Source organism: Sciurus vulgaris, assembly GCF_902686455.1.
Source record: "Sciurus vulgaris genome assembly, chromosome: 19".
Lineage (NCBI taxonomy): Eukaryota > Metazoa > Chordata > Mammalia > Rodentia > Sciuridae > Sciurus > Sciurus vulgaris.
In genome coordinates, this window is record NC_136480.1 from 32,156,720 (window position 1) to 32,178,894 (window position 22,175).

The following is a 22,175-nucleotide window of genomic DNA, read 5'->3' on the forward strand; positions in this document are numbered from 1 at the left end:
CTTCAGAAAGAGAAATTAGGAAAACTACCCCATTCACAATAGCCTCGAAAAAAATAAAATACTTGGGAATCAATCTCACAAAAGAGGTGAAAGACCTCTACAATGAGAACTATACAACACTAAAGAAAGAAATTAAAGAACACCTTAGAAGATGGAAAGATCTTCCATGTTCTTGAATAGGAAGAATTAATATTGTCAAAATGGCCATACTACCTAAAGTGCTATACAAATTCAATGCAATTCCAATTAAAATCCCAATGACGTACCTTACAGAAATAGAGCAAGCAATTATGAAATTCATCTGGAAGAATAAGAAACCCAGAATAGCTAAAGCAATACTTAACAGGAAGAGTGAAACAAGGGGTATTGCAATACCAGATCTTCAACTCTACTACAAAGAAATAGTAACAAAAACGGCATGGTATTGGTACCAAAATAGAAAGGTAGATCAATGGTATAGAATAGAGGACACGGACACAAACCCAAATAAATACAATTTTCTCATACTAGACAAAGGTGCCAAAAATATGCAATGGAGAAAAGATAGCCTCTTCAACATATGGTGCTGCGAGAATTGGAAATCCATATGGAACAGAATGAAACTAAACCCATATCTCTCACCATGCACGAAACTAAACTCAAAATGGATTAAGGACCTCGGAATCAGACCAGAGACCCTGCAGATTATAGAAGAAAAAGTAGGTCCAAATCTTCACCTTGTTGGTCTAGGATCAGACTTCCTTAACAGGACTCCCATAGCACAAGAAATAAAAGCTAGAATCAACCACTGGGATAGATTCAAACTAAAAACCTTTCTCTCAGCAAAGGAAACTATCAGCAATGCGAAGAAAGTGCCTACAGAATGGGAGAATATCTTTGCCAATCATACTTCAGATAGAGCACTAATCTCCAGAATCTATAAAGAACTCAAAAAACTTTACTCCAAGAATTCAAATAATCCAGTCGACAAATGGGCTAAGGAAATGAATAGACACTTCACAGAAGAAGATCTACAAGCAATCAACAAACATATGGAAAAATGTTCAACATCTCTAGTAGTAAGAGAAATGCAAATCAAAACCACCCTAAGATTCCATCTCACCCCAATTAGAATGGCGATTATCAAGAATACGAGCTACAACAGGTATTGGCGAGGATGTGGGGAGGAAGGTACACTCATACATTGCTGGTGGGGCTGCAAATTAGTGCAGCCACTCTGGAAAGCAGTGTGGAGATTCCTTAGAAAACTTGGAATGGACCCTCCATTTGACCCAGCTATTCCACTCCTTGGCCTATACCCAAAGGACTTAAAATCAGCATACTACCGAGACACAGCCACATCAACGTTCATAGCTGCTCAATTGACAATAGCCAGACTGTGGAACCAACCTAGATGCCCTTCAATTGATGAGTGGATAAAGAAACCGTGGTATATATATATAGAATGGAATATTACTCAGCCATAAAGAATGATAAAATTATGGCATTTGCAGGCAAATGGATGAAATTGGAGAATATCATGCTAAGTGAGATAAGCCAATCTCAAAAAGCCAAAGGACGAATGATATCGCTAATAAGTGGAGGATGACACATAATGGGGGGGAGGGAAGGGTTAGTGTTAGTGTTAGAGTTAGGGTTAGGGAGGGGGCCAAGTATGGAGGAAGGAAGTACTGTATAGAGGGTAAAGAGGGGTGGGAGGGGTAGGGGGAAGGGAAAAAATAACAGAATGAATCAAACAACATTACTCTATTAAATTTATGATTACACAAATGGTATGCCTTTACGCCATGTACAAACAGAGAAACAACATGTATCCCATTTGTTTACAATAAAAAAAAAAACTGAATCAGGAGGCAAACACAATTTGAAAAGATCAATTTCAAGCAATGAGCAAAGCAGGAGGGTTCACAGTATCGGACCTTCAACTACACTACAGAGCAAAAGTAACAAAAATGGCATGGTATTGGCACCAAAATATTCAAGTAGACCAAAGGTACAGAACAGAGGACACAGAGACAAACCCACATAAATACAGTTATCTCACACTAGACAAAGGTGCCAAAAAATAAAATGAAAAAATATAGCCTCTTCAACAATATAGCAAATGGTGCTGGGAATCTGGAAATCCATATGCAGCAACATGAAACCAATACCCTATCTCTCACCCTGTACAAAACTCAACTTAAAATGAATCAAGGACCTCATAATTAGATCAGAGACTGCATCAAATAGAAGAATATGTAGGCCCAAATTGTCATCATGATCATTTCAGCTTAGGACTAGACTTTCTTAAAATGACCCCCAAAACACAACAAATAAAAGAAGGAATCAATTAATGGGCCACTTTCAAAATTAAAACACAAACATTTTCTTAGTAAAGGAAACAATAAAAAATGTGAAGAGAGAGCCTATAGAGTGGGAGAAAATCTTTGCCACATGAATTTCAAATAGAGCATTAATCTCCAGAATTTATAAAGAACTCAAAAAACTTTACACCAAGAATACAAATAACCCAATCAATAAATGGACTACAGAAATAAACTAAGACTTCACAGATCTACAAGTAATCAACAGATACATGAAAAAATATTCAACATCTCTAATAATAATAGGAATGCAAATCAAAACTACCCTAAGCTTTCATCTCACCCAAGATAGAAAGGCTATTATCAAGAATACAAGCAACAATAGGTGATGGTTAGGATATGGGGAAAAAGATACATTCATAAATTGTTGATGGGATTGAAAGCTGGTGCCGTCACTCTGGAGAGCAGTATGGACATTCCTTAGAAAACTTGGAACCACCATTTGACCCAGCTCTCCCACTCCTTGGACTATACCCAAAGGACTTAAAACCAGCATACTACAGTGATGCAGCAACACAAATGTTTATTGTAACCCAATTCACAAGCACTAGATTGTGAAAACAACTAGATGTCCTTCAATATATGAATAGATAAACAAACTGTGGTATATATACACAATGGAATATTATTAAGTCATAAAGAAGAATAAAATTATGGAATTTGCAGGGAAATTGATGGAGCTGGAGAACACCATGCTAAGTGAAAGGAGTCAATCCCAGAAAACCCAAAGACTGACTAATTTCTCTGATAAGTGATTGATGATACATAATGGCAGCAAGGGGGTAAGGGAAGAATGGAGGAATGATGGACTGTTTAGAGGGAAATGAGGTGTGGGAAGGGGCAGAAAGAAGGAAAGATAATGGAATGAGACAAACATCATTACCCTATGTACATGTATGATTTCATAAATGGTGTGACTCTACTTTGTGTACAACCAGAGAAATAAAATTGTACCCTGTTTGTGTACAATGAATCAAAATGTATAAAAAGAAAAAATACATAAATTTGCAGACTTTGGTTAACATAAACCCTAACATCCCCCAAATCATAGCTCCTAAGTTCAACTTGTTCACATTTCACATGTGAGTCAAGTGATGTAAAAATTAACTTTGTCCTTGCTTTTTTACTCTTCTATTCTTTTATGGGGGAAGGTATTGGGATTGGATACAGAGGTACTTTTCCAATGAGTTACTTCCCAGTCCCTTTTTTTCATTTTTTAATTATTTTTTTTTTAGTTGTAGATGGAGGCAATGCTTTTATTTTATTTCTATGGGGTGCTGAGGATTGAACCCAGTACCTCACACATGTTAGGCAAGTGCTCTACCACTGAGCTACAACTACAGCCCCCCCAACTTTTTTTCCATATTGTTTAGTATTGATACTGGGTGTAACTACAAAACTCATCTAAAACTTGCAGTCCCTCTACATCATCCTCCCAATTATTTGGGATTGTATGCATGTATATTTTTACCATGCCTACTTTTTTTATTAAGTAATTTCCAAACATTTTCAAAATAACCATTATCATCCACTGGAAGCTGTATTTTATTTTATTTTTTAATTTTTATTCTTATTTTTTGCAGTGCTGGGGATTGAACCCAGGGCCCTGTGCTTGCAAATCAAGCATTTTACCAACTAAGCTATCTCCTCAGCTCTGGAAGCTGGTTTTTAATTAGAACTATCTCGATGGAAACAATAGCACACAAAGAAAAAAAGGGAAACTTGGCTTGATCAAAAACAACATAAAACAACTAGGAAAAGACCACAGAAATGTAAAAGTAATAAATTTATTAAGAAGACTAAATAGCCATTTTATTGATGTTTAATGTACTGGTCAAGAATTAAAATAAATAAAATTGAGAGAAAAATTTACTAACAAATCAGAAGAAGAATTGTACTTGTAATATTCCTTAATAACTATGGTTTGAGAAATTGGAAATGTGAAGAAGTAAAAATCATCAAACTTTAAGAAGCACAATTATTTCCAACTAGAATAAGCACAAAAAGATTCAAAATAAAGCACATGATAATCAAAATTTCAAAATTTACGAGCATAAAATTTTTTGAGAGGTAAAAAAGAGATGTATCACTTATAAGGATACTTCTATATAATTATTAGTTGACTGTTTTACCAGAAGACTTCTGGAAAAGAATCAGAACATATAGCAAAATGAATGAAAAAAATTAATCTAACAACCATGAATACCATATCCAAAACTCTGTTTTTCCAAAGTAAAGAAAAAGTATGTCAAAATATAAAAATGCTGAAAATGTTTCTTACTTCTAAACCTGTCCTACAAGATATACTATAGAGAATCCTTTCAATTGAAAATAAAATAAATCTTCACAAGACAAATATTTTAAAATCTAAGAACTTTCTGGCAAAAGCACAAATATCCAAAAATATGTATTCAACTACACTGTAATGATGGTACATAAAACAATCTTGCTATAGAGTTTGAAAGACAAAAAATATGAAGATTATCATAAAGTTGTTAATTGATATACATTTATCAAAACAGCTGTGCATTAATAATAACATTGAGAGAACATTCAAAGATGTTGATTTTTTTGTGTGTGTGGAATTTAAGTTAATTTACTACCAGTACATAATGTAGTTTAAAGTATTTTATATAATCCCAATGTAATGGCATAAGAACCATAAAATATATGAATAGCATAAGGTGAGACATCAAAGCATGTCACTAAAAAATCTATTAACCAAAATTTAAAGCAATTTAAAAAGTAGGAAAAACAATCATAAGAAATAGAGAAAACAACTTACAAAGAAGCAGTAATAATTTCTTTATTTTCAGTAATTTTAAGTATAATAGATTATTATTCAATGCCAATAAGCACACAAAACATGACTGACAGGATTAAATATAAAAATTCCTGTATGCTATCTACATGAGACTTTAGTTAAATCTATGGTCACTTTTAGTAAAATGAAGTTATGAAAAGGATATTTTATGCAAAGATGAAAAAATAGATGAGAGATGGCAACAATTATGTTATTCAAAACAATTAAGCAAAAAGTTATGTGAGATAAAAGACATTTTAAGTAAAAACATTTTGAAAAGAGACAAACTAGACTATTATTTTAAGACAGAAGAGACCACTTGCTAGGGTCCAGCCCTAGCAGTGGTCGGGGATCCTAGGTGGATGGGAGGTGTTGGTGCAGTAGAGAAACAGCAGACAGAGACACCAAGTGTTCTGAGGCTGAATGTCTCTATTCTTCTGCCAGCCTTTTATAGATAATTTTCTTTAGTAATGATTATATCATTTTATAGTTAGTTTAAAATAAGTAAAACCTTCAAAAGAACTATCTATGCTTCTTCTCATAGTACGCATTCCCTCTGTATGACAGCCCAGACAAAAACAACCTTATTTCCCAGGTAGATTAAAACCAACTTATCTCCCAGCTAAATTAAAACAACCTTGTCTCCCAGCTAAACTGAAGGTACCATGATCTGCAAACTTTCAACCTTCAGCACAAACACATCACTAGATTTTCTGAGAAACCACCCCCACCATGAACTGCAGTGTTTAACAGTGAAAAGCTTTTACTATTTTTAACAAAGGGCAAAGAAATCAAATTATGGTTATTATTTAGTCTATTCTAATTCATATAATTGTGGACTATGATCTTATTTTGATTCTCAAAGAATTAGACTAAACATAGAAAAAACACAAATTATATTTATGACTAACCTAAATATTTGTATTATGTAAAGTATCTCTAGAATCAACTATTAAAACTAGGAAAGCAACAAAGGCTCAACACCACATCCAAGCTCAGAGGAATGCCTCTTTATCCATGTATATTTAGGAATTATTATACTAAAGCAATCACAGGCTCCTTTTAACTTGAGCATAGCTACAATTGTTTATTTTTATATATTTTAATCTATGTATTACTACTAAATTTATATTGTGCACTATTTTGTTTCCCAATACAGTAAAACATTTCCAATGTTTCTCCAGCAAGTGCCTAATGATACATTGATTATTAATATTAAAAAGCAACTACACATGGAGACATGCCATGCCTACAGCCCCAAGATGGAGGATGATCAACAGAACCATGTCAAGTGTCATAGAGGTAGGAAATATATGTGGCAACCACTTTCTAAAACACTACAATGATAGTAAATACATATGTAACTCAGTCATACTTCCAAATGTAGAAAGACAATACTGAGAGAGTGAATAGAAATAGTAGCACAGTAATATTGGAGACACCAATTCCCAATGAATGTAACAGAAAATAAAACTAGGCAGAATGGTAAACAGTGAATAGAAGATTTTCAACATTATTATAAACCAAGTAGACTTATAGACTCAATCTTAATAGCTCATGAAGTATTCTTGATTGACTAGCTTAAAAGCAGAAAATATCTTAAGAAATGACAATATTTAAATAGCTTTCTGACCATAACTACAGTAAGAAGAGACATTCAAAACTCAAAACATTCAAAATATGTGTAGTAATGGTGTACTTAACATTCAAGAAATGAATGATAAAATTATAAGTTGTCTATATTCCCCAAATGATCTAGACACTCCTGTTAGTATCTATCAAGGCCCCAATATTGTATTTTTTTAAACACAGAAAAGAGTATTTTGAAAATTCCATGGAATTCCAAATCCTTATAAATAATTTTAAAATATCCAAAATTGAAATAAATTTGAATAATGATTTCTGATTTTAGAACATAACAAAAGCTAAAATGTTCAATACATTAATACTGATAGGAACTTAGATAAGAAGAGATATGGAACATAACAGTAAATTCTCACTTATATGGGTGAATCAAGACAGTTACACAGTTGCAATCATTAAATCATTCAATAGGGCCAACAGGGGAAGCAAAATATAATGTTCTTTTATATGCCACAATAAAAGGCAATTTGGAAAATACGGTTTAATTTTTTTCAACTATAAATATGAGAAATTGCATAACATCTATAATATTCATTCATTTGAAGACATTATGCTTACTGAAATAAGCAACCATAACAATTCAAATCTTGTGTGATTCTACTTATTGGAGACATTTAAATTAATCAAACCCACTAAATACAAGGAATGGTGTTTGTGATTTGAGAAAAATGACCACTTGTTTTTCATGAAAATCTAAGTTTAATTCTGTGAGATGTAAACTTCCTAGAAAAGTTGTGCAAGATAATTTGAATTAATACTACTAAGTAATACTTAAAATATTAAAATAAGTTTAATTTTATGTGGTCTGATTGCATTAAAATTTTTAAAATACACTAAACAGAATTGTAAAAATATTTAAAAGCTTCTTCAAAATGCTAGAGTCTTTGTCTTAGACAAAAGAAGAGTTTTATCACTAAATAGATGATAAGCATGTTAGTAATTCTAGCTGCTAGGAAGGCTGGGTAAGGAGAATCACAAATTTGAAGCCAGTTTGAATACCTTAGCAAGAACCTATTTCAAAATTAAAAAAAAAAGGAAACTAGGGATGTAGCTCAGTATTATAGCATCCCCGACTTCAAATCCTAGTATGTGTACATAGATCTATAAATATTTAATTAGATAAATTACACAAATACCCAGATGGAGTAAAGAAACAACAAACAATATACAATCATAAACAAAAGAGGGGAAATATTTGTAAAAGAAAGTGGAATATGTAATTTTATGACAGCAGGCACATGATTCATGTATACTTTAACATACATTGTCCCAAAATATGAAGTAAAGATAATTAACACTAAATCATAATGTGTAGATTACAAAAATAAGAACATTAATCATTAATGGGAGGAAACTTACTCCTGAATATAGAATATATTTTAAACAATAGAACACACAAGTGGGCACAAGAATGATAAAAAAACTTGATCCATAAAATCATCAATAGCCATATTATCTTAAAAATCCTTCCTTATAATAATAATTTTCAGTCATGACTATATACTCACAAAATACAGGAATTGTGAGTATGGAACATTCATTACATCGTATAGAATATTAACTGAAAGCCCAACATAATCATTCATTAAAAGCCCTGAAGAGATAATTTGAATGAATAAATATTTAAATAATATTAGAGAAACTGTTTTAGATATTAATATATTGTATTGGTTGAATCTATAGACATTCACAAATGTGAGCAGGATTTCTAGACATCTTCAAAATCAATAAAGAAATGTCAGGTCATGCAGACCCAAAAAGGCTAAGGGGAATACTTTGACTGTTACTTTAAGTATACTCGGGGATTACTAAGAGGAAGAAGAAGACTAAAATAGTTTGGAATCATGATAAGCTTAGGGAAGGGCAGTCCCTTCTATCACTGCAAGATAAATAAAACTAGGTTTCTGAAAATTCATCTCTGTTGGATTAGAGCTTCTCAATTAACATTTTAAAATGTGCTTTTCTCCTTGACATTGGGACCTATCATCTTTAATCTTTGGTTTCTTCATATCTATGCACCTGTTTATATAGTTACTCTTATGGTTTGGATATGAAGGATCCCCAAAACTCATGTGTGAGATGATGTTAAACAGTATGGGGGTGAAATGATTGGGTTATGAGAGCATCAACCCAATCAGTGAATTGATCCTTTGATAGAATTAACTGAGTATAGGTAGCTGTATTCTTTCTGCAAAGGAAGGACATTCAATACTAATAATGAATCAAGAATTCTGTAGGTGGGTTATTAGAGGCACGCCTCTAGGGTATACATTTTGTATCTGTATCTGGTCTGTGGAGTGCATATCTCTCAGCTTTCTGATCACTTCCCTCCACCAAACCCTTCCAGCATGATGTTCAGCCTCATGTCAAGCCCCAAGGAATGTAGCTGACTTTCTATAAACTGAAACCTCTGAAACCATGAGCCCCAAATAACCTTTTCCTCCTTAAAATTATGTTGTCAGGTTTTTGGTCATATTGGCAAAAAAACTGAATAAAACAACGACTGTCTCTTGTCTAGTTAGTTTCCATGGCTCTTTCCTTAGGCCCAGAAAGGTGACAAGGATGGCTTAGAGAGAGTGAGGACTGTTTATTGGAAAATGGAATGACTTTGGGAACCCTCCCTTTAGTTACTGGTGTTTGTGTTCTAGTACTGTGTTCATTAGAATAATACCAGATTCTGAGAAATTATTTCTCCAAATATTTCTTCCTGACAGACCAATTACAATATATAAGAAGCATTTAAATCTGCAAATCCTAAGCATAGCTTTCAATTATGAACAGTAAAGGAAAAAAAAATTAAAGAGAAGGAAATACATCAGCCTTTAAGGTGTAGTTCACAATATAGTATACTGTTGAATTATATGACAAGTCTGAAGTGAAGGGTGTATATCATATCAAGAAAAAATGAGGGTAAAAATAAAAGGAAATATAATTAATATTTTCTTGTCTATTCCAACAATTTCCTAATCTATTTCCATGAGTGTAAATATCTAAAACTCATTCAGCACAGCAGAAACTACCAAGAGATATTCTACAAAGGAAAGACATTCAATATTGATAGTGAATTAAGAATTCTGAAGGGAAGCTCACTCACCCAGAAAGACCAGGCTTCTGTAGTTTTCCAACATCACATCTCTGTACAAATTCTGCTGAGCAGGGTCCAGGCATTCCCATTCCTCTTCAGAGAAATCAATGGCTACATCCCTGAATGTCAATTGTTCCTGAAATAAATGTAAATGGCAAATTGATCATGTAATCATTGACAGAGCTTTTAATTTGACCAAATAAAAGTTCAGAGAACTTGCTCTCATAAAGGTGAGATAAGATTATTCAAATATTCAATGAGATAATTCAAATATTCACTAAGATAATTTTTAACAAAGCATAGTTGTCTAACATATAACTCTGGGGAAAGAGAATGATATAAGTAAAATTAAGATGAACATAAGAATATACATTTGGGTGCTATATATATATATATATATATTATAAAATAAATTATTTATATTTCTCAGATGAGAAAGTTACAGTGAAATAGAAGATTAGTTAATAAATTTAAATAAGCAAAAACTCAGATTGGACATGTTGCTAAAATTTAGATAAATTCAATAGGCCTGGAATGGGATCTGTCTTTTTCAATATGCAGCAAACTCTCTAGTCATGCCAATTCCACTGGTCCAAGAAATTCTCTTGAATAGCAATGAGGTTGAACAGTAAGGGAAGCGTTCATTGATGAATTTTAATTCAAATATTTTAAGTGACCAGTGCATTTTGCTGTAATAGTAAGTAGCTAGCATCATTTCACTCTAAGAGTTTTTAACATCTTAATGCATATACCCAAAATAACCTACTGAAAGTGATAATAGTTTTTGTTTTTAAATCTTTGAGGGCTTTTTGTGAAATAGCCAATTAATGCTATGCCTGATTTTTTTGCAAGTCTACGTGGCCTATAACTCATAAAAAGGAACATAAAGGTGAAAATAAAGTATGAAATTAAAAGAATTTTCAAAACAGTTATTGACAGTTATTATAACTGAGGAAAGTAATGGAAAATAATTGAGAAGACAGTGAAATAAATTTGATCAAATGATACATTTGAACACATATGTTAAAATTGCAATTTTATACATTATAACAACAGACTTCATGTAAATATAAGAAAATATGTTCAATTGTGTAAAATTATTAATAAACTTGAGGTTGATCCTTTGTTTTTTATGACAGTACCAAGAGACACACATTGAAGAACAAAATATAAAGAACTACAATTTCTGAATCTTGTGTTTTCTTTGGTATTTTTCACTTTCATCTCTGAGCTATATTTTAGAAGTTTAATGCACTTAGAAATGGGATTTTTTACTATTTATTTTACTGAAAATATAGAGAGCTTAGAATGCTTACACTTTTGAACCTGATGTGGAATAAAATGAAAATATACAAAAATTTGGTTTGCTTCTAACCTCCAGTTACAAAGACAATATGTCTAGTAAACAAAAATGAATTCTTGTTCTCAAAACCAAGTCACAAGTAAAGAGAAATTCAAAAGAAAGAAGAGTTTCTATGTAAGATATGGTGGTTTATACAGATTATTTAGAAAAATTCTGAGGAGATACTTAATGATAAAAAGAAATCTACTAACTTTATTGGGAAGAATCTGGCAGATAGATTTGGTAGAAAGAGTCAATGCACAAAAGAGGACACCATCATTGCTGCGATATGAGTGGCAACAACAAAGCAAAATCAAAGAAAAAGTAAAGCATAATGTCAAACTTCTTTGGATAATACTTTTACTTGAAGCTTGCTTTGTGTATGAGTTCCATGCTATGTAAGTGCTAAAAGGGTAGATCAATAGACAGTTCACTCTTCTAGACAGTGAGTCTCTGCTTTTTTCTTTTTTTCTGGATTGCTTTAATATATTATATATCTTTTTAACATAAACTATGAGAAAGCAATTCTGATTTAATGAAAGAGATGCCAGATGAATCAAGATTAATGGCATTTATTATTATCATGTAAAACTGAGGGAAAGATCAGTAAATTGTGCTCACACAATTTTGTCCCCATGGGATATGTAACGGCCATGATCAAAGCCATTGAATGGAAAGATGAAGAAAGATGGATTCTGAGAACATGAGTTTCCAGCTAGAATCTGTTCCTAGCTCATTATGTCAATTTTTTGCTGATTCTCTATGTTAATATGGTGGAGAGCATGTTTTGCACAGTAAAGGAAATGATGGGCTGAACCCAGTGGCAGTGTGGAAAAGCTCCCCAAGTTACACTTGACCCAGACTTTTCCAGGGAAGATGGACAGAGGGAAAAGTGCTGGTACCAAGTGAGGGCTTGGCCCATGGCTCTAGAAAGTTCAGAGGAACCAGAGGCCCATATGGCAGGATATGACTGGATAACAAGAAACTCCTAAGACCATGAGAATCTGCAATGCAATAAGGGACAACAGTTCAAATCCATCATGCATGAGCAGATGAAGCCATATGGGGAATAAAAACACTTGCCCCAACCTGTCCCCAGTGTGAGACTGATTCAGCCCCATTAAGTACATGGTGAGCAGCCTGGGAGAGTGATGGTCAGGGTAGCACAGGGTTGGACAGGACACCATGGTGGACAGAACCCATCTGGATTCTGAGGTGAGCTGGTTCATCCCCATCCCTCAAAGTGTTTGGATATGCACAGAGTTGATGAACTTATTGCTGGCTGAGGACTTTGGAAAACTTCCTGTAGTGAGAATGGGCAGAGGTGGCAGGATGAGGGTGGTGACTGCTTTGAGAAAGCAGCTGTGGAATGGATTGATCGGGGTTTCCAGGAACATCAGAGTTGATGCCTGGTCAGATAAGACCCATAATTCATTGCTCCAACTTTTGACTAATTTGCCAAATGAGGTAGTTTCATCCTTACCTCTCTAGGCAGGAGCGCAAAAAAACAAGTCTTCACAAGACTCATGGAGATAAAAAGTGGCCAATAAAAGCAAGATATGGGTTCCCAGAATGCAATGGAGAGTGAGTCTCTTCTAATTATGCTCTTTCAAATCTTTATGTTACCATAGACAATGAATAGAATCCTGTTTTAATGTGTACTTTATTAATTCTTGAAGTTGATGGAACATCCAGATGAAATATAGAAATAGAAAAATAAGTACAGTTTACTTCTTTAGCAATTTCTAATGACTCAACAATAGCACCGATGCAAATCTAGTGTACTGACACATTCACATGTCAAAAAGAAAATATGTTCAACACTACAAGTCATGAATCCATCACATGAATAAAACTGAAGTGTAAAAATTGAGAGGAAGTTCCTAATATAAATGGTTATAAATTAACTATTCTTTAAAGGAAATAAACTAAAATAAGACATGTTCACATAAAAATAAAAAGTAGGGAAGTAAAAGTTTGCAAGGTAAAAATGCATGGTATGAAATGGAATCTTAGTGTAGTTTTGATTTGCATTTCTTACGTGAAGTGTCTGCTCATTTCCTTAGCCCATTTATTGATTGGGCTACTAGAAAGGCTATTATCAAGAATAGAAGCAACAATAGGTGTTGGTGAGGATGTGGGGTTAAAGATACACTCATACATTGCTGGTGGGGTTTCAAATTAGTGCAGCCACTCTGGAAAGCAGTGTGGAGATTCCTTAGAAACTTGGAATGAAACAACCATTTGGTAGGATGGGATGAGGGGAAGGAAAAACAACAGAATGAGACAAACATCATTGCCCTATATACATGTATGATTACACAAATTGTGTCTCTACTTCATATACAACTAGAGAAACCACAATTGTTCTGCATGACCATGCCTACCCAATCTCAATGTTTATGTTTTTAGGAGGAAGCTAATATGTAGGGCATTTACAATCTATCCCAAGAGGAAAAGCACAAGTATCTATCTTTTTCAGAAAACATGTGTGTCATTTTTTTGCTATCTACATAGTAATTATTTTTTGCTATCTACACAGTAATTATTTACTTAGTAAATAGTAAATCTTATGTGAGCAATTCTAGGATTTGCCAAGTACTACAATATATGATTGTTTTGGTCAGCTATTTTGCTGCTGTGACTAAAAGATCTGACCAGAACAATTGTAGAGGAGAAAAAGTTTAATTGAGCGCTCATACTTTTAGAAGTCTTAGTCCATAGAAGGCTGGCTCCAATCCTCAAGGTTTGAGGTGAGATTGAACATCATAGTGAAAGAATGTGGCAGAGAAAAACAGCTCACATTGCTATCAGGAAGCAGACAGTCTCCACTCTGCAGGAAAAAAAAAAAAATATATTCCAAAGCCGTACCCCAATGCCATATCCCAATTCCAATCTCATCCAGTCACACCCTACCACTTTAGTTACTACTAAATTAAAATCACAGATTAAGACTCTCAAAACCCATTCATTTCTCCTCTGAACCTTCTTGCATTCTTTCACATGTAAGCTTTAGGAGGATATCTCACATCCCCCAAAATTTGCAGCTATCTGACAATGTAAAATATATTTAGTTCATTTCCAAGGGCCCCCATAGTCTCAAGAGTTCCAAGATTACTGAAATTCAAGTCCAAAGTCTTTGAGGCTCAAGGCAATCTTGCATTGTGAGCTCCTGTAAAATTAAAAGAAATTTACAAATATCCACCATATAAAAGAACTGAGTAAATATTTCAATTTTTAGGGGCATAGAAAGAAAGGACGGGATCAAAGCAAGACTGAAATCCAGTTGGTCAAACATGTCCTTTAGCTTCATGTCCAGAATCTTGGCCACATGGCATTGTGATGTTTTCTCCAAAGGGTTTGTGTAGCTCTACCTCCGTGGCCTTGTTTTTTGTAGCTCATGACCTTTCTGCTGACTTATCTTTGATCTATTCCTGTAGGTTTCCTATGACAATATTTCATGTTACTGACATTTATTAATCTCAGCGATCTCTACTGCACATTTGATTCTCTCCTCACATCTCTACATTTTGACTTCTCAGAGGATGCCCACAGGGACTCCAATCCTGTTGCACTTTGCCTGACCTCTCAGATCTTCCTTTGAAATCTTGGTGAAAGATTCCGTGACTCCCTAACTCCAGCATCTTGTATTCCTGCCAAACCAGCAACCTGTGGTTGATTCCATAGTCTTCTGCCATCTTTAACAGTAGCCTGGCCTCCAGGGGTCTTTGCTACAGCAGCCTCTGAGGGTCTAAGTGGCTGAGCACATTGAAAATAATTCCTAGGGCCCCTTGTGCAAGAAGGGTGCCCCACTGGTCCCTTCTCAAGAGAATTTCACTTTTACTCCCTTGAGTTTGAGATGGATGTGGTCATGTCAACTCTTGAGAGGTCATAAAGTCACCTTTCTCTTCATCTTTAGACATAGTCTTTAGCATTGCTTTAGTGGAAGTAATGTCTAAAAGCTACTTCCTTAGGCCTAATTTTAATCCTGCCTTTCCAATCCATGTTTTTAAAATCATTCTGCTCTGCTTCCTGCTCCTGATTATCACAATAAATTAGGCTAAAAGCCACCAAAATATCCATGCCACTTACTAAATGCTGTGTTGCCTACACATTTCTTCCAACAGAATAAGAAGTCCATTGCTTCCAAAATCAGCCTCATAGAAAGTCTCCAGACACAGGCAAACTGCAGACAATTTCTCAGCCAGAACATAAACAAATGGTCTCTACACCAATTTCCAAAAGAGTCCTCCTTTTCTGAACCCTCTTGAACCCTTTCTTCACTGATCATGGCCTTATATCAATTCTGGTATTATGAACTTGCACCAGAATTGGCCATTAAGCTTTGCTTACAACAATCTAAAGACGTTCAAGCTTTATCTTAAATATTCTTATCCTTTTTAGCCTCAATATTTTGTGTGGATTATGTGACCTTATTGGGAAAATGATAGAAATAGCCCCACTTGTCACCAATTTATTATTATATCATTTAATGGTAAATTTATACTGCCTCACCCAGAGCACTGGGGTGTGAAGGAAGTAAGCTCCACTTCCCTTAGGCTGAGGTGGCCCCTCCTGATTTGGCCAAGTTCCAATGATTAGACATTTATGTCTCTCAGGAGTTTAGGGTGCAGTAGACCCTCTGAATCTGCAGGTTCCACAATCTCATCCTAAATATTCACAAAGGATTCCATGTGTCCTAAATAAACACATAATTTTTTTTGGCCATACCGCCTAACATTTTCCAGAGTATTTATGCTGTACTGGGTTTTATAGGCAATCTAGAGATGGTTTAACATTCACAGAAGGGTGTGCATAGGTTACATGCAAACACAATGCCATTTCCTATAAAGAACATTTGCATCCCTGGGTTTTGATGTCTATGGGGATCATGGAACCCATACAATCCAGAAATTAAAAGCCAGGTTCATGGTGATGATGACCATCTGCACAATTTTATGGATTCACTGGTCCCAACTACACACTCCAGCATTGCATTCTAGCCAGACTCACATTGGATATTGAAGGAAGTGAAGGGAGCAGACTTTGAACCCACTTACAGTTCCTGGGAGAGAAAGAGTTAGGGAGGAAATTTGGTTATACAAACAGGAGTGGGTGAAGTTCCTATGACTGGAGTGAGATTCTCACATTGTGAACCTCAAAATTTTGTGAATGAATAAAAAACCAACTGCCTTTGGGTGCCTTGCTGTCTAACCTTTATAAATAATCCACCTGCCATTGAGGGCCACAGACCCTTCACTTCATTCCACCAGCCTGGAGCCTTCAACATCCTTCCACCACCTTCTCAGTGTTGCCAGGGTATTCCTGCAGGAATGGAGGCCCCTCACTCTACAAAAGGGATCTCTGGCTTAGGGTCAGGAGACAGCCATGTTCTCAGGCAACAAGAGCATGTGCACAGGGAGAGTTTGCTGCCATCTCCTAAACCTATTCTTACCTCCAAATTTGGGCTCACTTTGGTCCAAACTGGTAGCCTAGAAATGAGCTGGGTGGTGCTCTCTGGATGACTGAGGAAATCAACCACCTCCCCCAGAGTAAGTCATGGTGCTGTATGGATGCAGGCGATTGAGGGTGGGTGCAGTCAATCGGGGAATCCAGGACAGGTGAGGACATCAAGTGCATTCAGCACATTTACCCCAGTCAGTCTCCCTGGAAGCTCAACCAGTTTCAAAGTTTGTACGGTTTGTTTATCATGAGAGTGGACTTTCAGGGCTGGGGGCTATAGTCACCACAGAAGGGTATGCTGCACAGGAGGCAAGGACTGAAAATTGTCTCTGGATCCTCTGCTCCTTTCCCTTCCTCTTGTGCCTTCAGAGTCACTTCTATCAGTCCAGAGCCACAGTGTTGGCAGTGGCCCTGAGTTCAACAGATTTAAAGATACAGGGAAAGTAATATAGGCAGTATATTCCCTGGTAGCTAACATGAGGAAGTTGTTGGTTGGTTGTAATGAATTACTGCATTAAGGGAACATTAAACCCTAAAGTCAATGAATGTACTTACTAGCTCTGTCCCAAACATGGGGCTAGGTGGTAGTCATAAAGAAAATTACTCCCAGGGGACCCTACTCTGCTACCTGTGCAGGTTATCTTGCCTTCCCAATTCACAATGAACATCAAAATAACAAAATGTAGTGAGAAATGAGGGTCAGAACACCAGGATCTGGAAGAAAGCTTACTAGTGGCGCCAGGACTCAGAAAGGTAATTCCTGTAGACTGAGCCCCATAAATAGCAGGACTTTTAATGTTGTACATAAGCAAGCTTGTGGTACACCAAGGCAAGGCAGATGGCAGAGTTCTCTTGGTGGGTACATTTTACATTTCTTATCTGGGTACAAACTTATCAACAGCCTAGGGAATTCAGCTCATACACCTCAGGAACTTACACTGCACTAAGCTTAAAGGGGATGGTTCTGACCCTTCTATTTGACTCCTGCTTCTTCTACTGTGAATATCTTGCTACAGGTACGTGCATTCACTGCAAGCCTCTATGGTCAAATGTGCATAAGAAGCACTGCTGTGTCAGTCTGTAAAACCACAGCCTGTCAGCTCTTATAATGCTCGGGTTTCCAATCTGTTCTACCTCAGAAAAACAGCCAAATTCATGTGTCACACTGCAGTTCCAAATTCCAAGACACCTTCCCATCTCCCTCAGAGTGGATGAGTGGTGGTTTCCTGCCTAGTTGATGCTACTCCCTGTGCATAGATCCTAGTAGGTGGAAATCTCTGTCCGCAACCATGCCTGCACCTCAGGCCAGGAATCTTGTGCCTCTTTCCTCACTGCTCATCCAGTTCATATTCACAGTCCCCCTATGCCTCAGCACCCCCTGTTCTGCTGCTTTCTTATCTGCTTCAAGATCCACATGATTACTGTTCACTTTGTCTTCTCAGACCCCTCTGGCTAAAACTTAGCTTTCTCTCTGACCATAGTTATATTCTCCACATCACCAGTGACACCCACTTCACCAATTCTAGGGATTGGAATTTATGCTTGTTTGTGTCTTACTGCTGTGAGGTCACTGTTGGTCACTGGATCTTTCTTAAAATGTCTTCCTCTTGGCTTGAGAAATTTAAACTGCATGCTTCCTTCTTTTGGCTCTGTATTTCCTGTGTGAGACTTATGCCTTTACCCTAACCAAGAGGGTGAATCTCCATTAAATTTCCACTCCTGGGGTGAATTATGAATGCCAGTCTTCCATATACAGCTGAGAGATGACAGCTATAGTGTCACACAAACTCACCACACAAACTCACCACACAAACTCACCATATCCAGAACTAGGCCCTTCTCCATCAACCTACCCTTCACCCCACACCTGCTTAGAAAATCATACTCCAGTAATTCAGTTGTACAGGGAGAAATGTGGAAATTATCTATGTGCTCCTGTCACCCACCATGTCTGACCCTCACCAGACATAAATGCCTCGAGTATCCTTGCCCCACACACCTCCTTGAGACTGAGTGTGGCCCACTACTGACAGCCATATGACCCTCACCAGCCCTGTCTGCCCTGGCTCTGTACTCCCCACCAACCACCTTGTGGCTGAGCACTGCTCATCTCTGACAGCCAAGTGGGAGTTCACCTCTGTGCCAGGCTCTGTGCTTGGTCCATTCATCTCTGGATAACTCAATAATTCTCACCATGTGAGTGGGGTTATCTTCCTTTGTCCTGGAGCCTGATGCACATTAAAAGAATTAAGTGTTTTATATTGAGTTAATGGAGATGTACATCAAGTCAGAAATGGAGAGAGACCCATGTGCACTTTACCCAATATTCCTTGTCTTGAAAAATCATTGTGGACTCATCAGGTACTGACAGCATCACAGTCAGGAGGAAGAAGGCCTCCAGTGCTGAGGGGCTCTGCTGTGTCCCTCTTGTCACCTCTTCCCCCTGCCAGCCCTGCCACATGCTTAACACCTGATAGACTTGAAGCTGTTCTCCATGGTATGACCTGATCCTCTCACCAGTGTTGCTTGAGTGAACTCTAGCAGTTTGTAAGCTTTTGGATATTTAGTGTTAATTTCTAGGGATTCATCCAAGGTACTGTGTGTCAATATTTTCTCTTTGCTAAATGTTGTCCTGGGCCTTGGATGTACCAGTCTCTTGTTTTGACCATTTGCTCACCATCATAATTCTCAAATCCCTATGACTAAGGACACTGGTTGATTTTCCCTGGATCATATTTTCTTTGAACAAATTTGCCTGGAGTCTTATGCCATTTTCTCTAAGCATTTTCTCATTTTGTTACTGTCATATTTTGAGAATACTGTACTCATGAAAGATAGTTCTTTGCTCAAAGTGTGCTTTGCATTTTTTCTTTTAATGGAGGAATGGGTACTGGACTTTGAATCCAGAATGTGTCTTTTTCATAGGGTTCATGGTCCTCTCAAGTGGGTCCATGGTGGTTCACTTGTTCTGGCATGTGAGGCATCTTCAAAGCACCAGCCTGTCTACAAAAGCATTGCCAGGACAGAGGGTCACCAGGATCATTCTGCTGCTCATGTGTTTTCTGTCACCATGTACCTTATGGATTGCATTATGTTCCTCTTAAAAATTATGTGGAAAAGTAAACCAATTCATTATTGTGCCTAGATGTCTATGGCCAATGGCTATGGAACCATCAGTCCTTTGATCTTCTTCAGTAATGAAAAACCTATCATTATCTCTTTTGAAATCTGTGTCAGGGAGGAGAGGAAATATGCGATTACTCTGTGATTCCTAAGTACACTTAACATGAGACAATGCACACATGGTAATTTGTAGCAAGGCAGACCTTCTTTCTGGATGACATGAATACATGCTTTCTCTGTTAAATCTCCTTATTTGGTATGTGTATGTGAGAGTTGATCTGGATAGTCAGCTTGATTGAGAGATGCCTAGGAAATGCCTAGGGTTGAGAGACTTCTGGGTACAACTGTGAGGTATTTCCAAAGATACTTGCATGTGAGACAGCAGACTGAGGGAGGAGACACAACCTGAATATGGGTAGTACTGCCTGATAGGCTGAGGAATTAGGAAGAAAAAGTGGAAGCTGGAAGAAGCCACAGCAAATGCAAGATACATTCCTCTTGAGTCTGTGTGTCTCTTGCTGCAGCAAAAGGTCCTAACCTGATGATGGCAACTCTTTTGATGTTTTTAGTTTATGTTTCTATTTGATATTTTTAGATGTACATGGCAGTACAGTGTATTTTCACATTTTTGACGAATGTGTACTGTAACCTAACCTAATTAGAATTCCATTCTTGTGGTTGAACATGATGTGGATTTATAATGGCTGTGTATTCATATGTGGGCATAGGAAAGTTATGTCTTATTCATTACCTCTCTTTCCTATACCCACCTCAGACCCTTCCCTTCATTTCCCTTTGTCTAATCCAATGAACTTCTATTCTTCCACTCCTCACTGTCTCTTATTTGTGTTAGCATTTGAATGTCAAAAGGGACATTCAACCTTGATATTTTGGGGGGCTGGATTATTTTATTTAGCATCATGTTCTCCACCTCTGTACATTTACCAGCAAAAGTCATATTCTTATGACTGAGTAATATTTCATTGTATATATATGTCACATTTTCTTTATCCATTCATGTGTTGAAGGACACCTAGATTGGTTTCAAAGCATAGTTATTATGAATTGTGCTGCTATAAACATTGATGTGGCTGTAGTAAGCACATTTTAAGTCCTTTGGGTATATATCTAAGCATGGGATAACTAGGTCACATGATGGTTCCATTTCAAGTTTTCTAAGAAATCTTACTACTACATTTCAGAGTGGTTGCACCAATTTACAGTCCCACCAGCAATGTATGAGTGTACCTTTAATCTGACATCCTTTATTCTGACATTCTTGCCAAAATTACATGTCACTTGTATTCTCAATAACTGGATAATGGTGCCATGATTTTTAACTCCAAGTCCCAAGAACACTGAGAAAAATATATTTGTATTCTGTAAAGATTACCTGATCTATAATCTACAGGTAGAGCAGCACAAATGGACTAAGATAGGCCCTGAACAGTCAAAGCAGACTTGAAAGCATCACACTTCCACACTTCCCAATTTCAAAATATATTACAATGCTATAGTAATAGAAACACTATGGCTCTGAAATAGGAGGTGACATACAGACCACTGCACATGAAAGAGAACATGGATAAGCCCAGACACATGCTGTCAGCTCCTCTTTGACAAGGGGGCACTAATATAAAATAGAGAAAAGATAATCTGTTTAAGAAATAATGCTGAGGACACTATGTGGGGAAGAAAGAAATCAGAACCTTTTCTTACACCATACCAAAACATCAACACTAAGTGCCTAAAAATGTAAACATGAAACTTGAATTTATAAAATTCCTAGGAGAACATATTGGAGCCCCATTTACCACTCTCTCCCCATCCTCCTAGGAAGACAAATATCATCTTCACTCTGATTTGATCACTACACAGTTACATGTATCAAAATATGCTATATTCTATAAGCAGGTGAAGTTAATATGTTTCAATCTAAAATAAGAGAAAAAAATAATGAGCTTTTGAGGAAAATATACAGAGGAAAAACAGAAGAAAACCTTCATAACATTGCTTTAGGAATGTTTTCTTGGCTATGACACCAAAAGGACAGGGGACTAAAGCATAAATAGGTGTAATTTTATTAAACACAAAGCTTCTACACAGAAAAGTAGAGCATGAACACAGAAAAGATTCAACCAAAAGAAGAGGAGAAATTTCTTGAACATCATCTCAGAAGAGCAAAATATCCAAAATGCATAAATAATCCCTAGAACTCTATAATAATAAATAACCTAATTAAAAACCAGCAGAGGAGCTGGGCACAGTAGCACTTGCTGTAATTTCAGTGCTTCTGGAGGCTGGGCCTCAGAAGGTTCAAGGCCATCCTCAGCAACTTAGTGAGACTGT

At 36.3% G+C, this 22,175-nt stretch overlaps 1 protein-coding gene across 4 annotated transcripts in view; it reads right to left on the reverse strand.

The window, feature by feature from the left end:
- LOC306650414 (zinc finger protein 738-like) overlaps nt 1-22,175 on the reverse strand; it is a 183,797-nt gene that overhangs the window by 156,275 nt on the left and 5,347 nt on the right. For 2 of the 4 annotated variants that reach the window (XM_079122461.1, XM_079122459.1), the window contains exon 2: nt 9,908-10,034. The exons of 1 other annotated variant lie outside the window; for it this stretch is intronic. In XM_079122461.1, coding sequence (XP_078978587.1) covers nt 9,908-10,034 — 127 coding nt within the window. Of the gene's footprint in view, nt 1-9,403; nt 9,521-9,907; nt 10,035-22,175 lie in introns of those variants that run through there. One more of the 4 variants, XM_079122458.1, reaches the window with a different exon arrangement.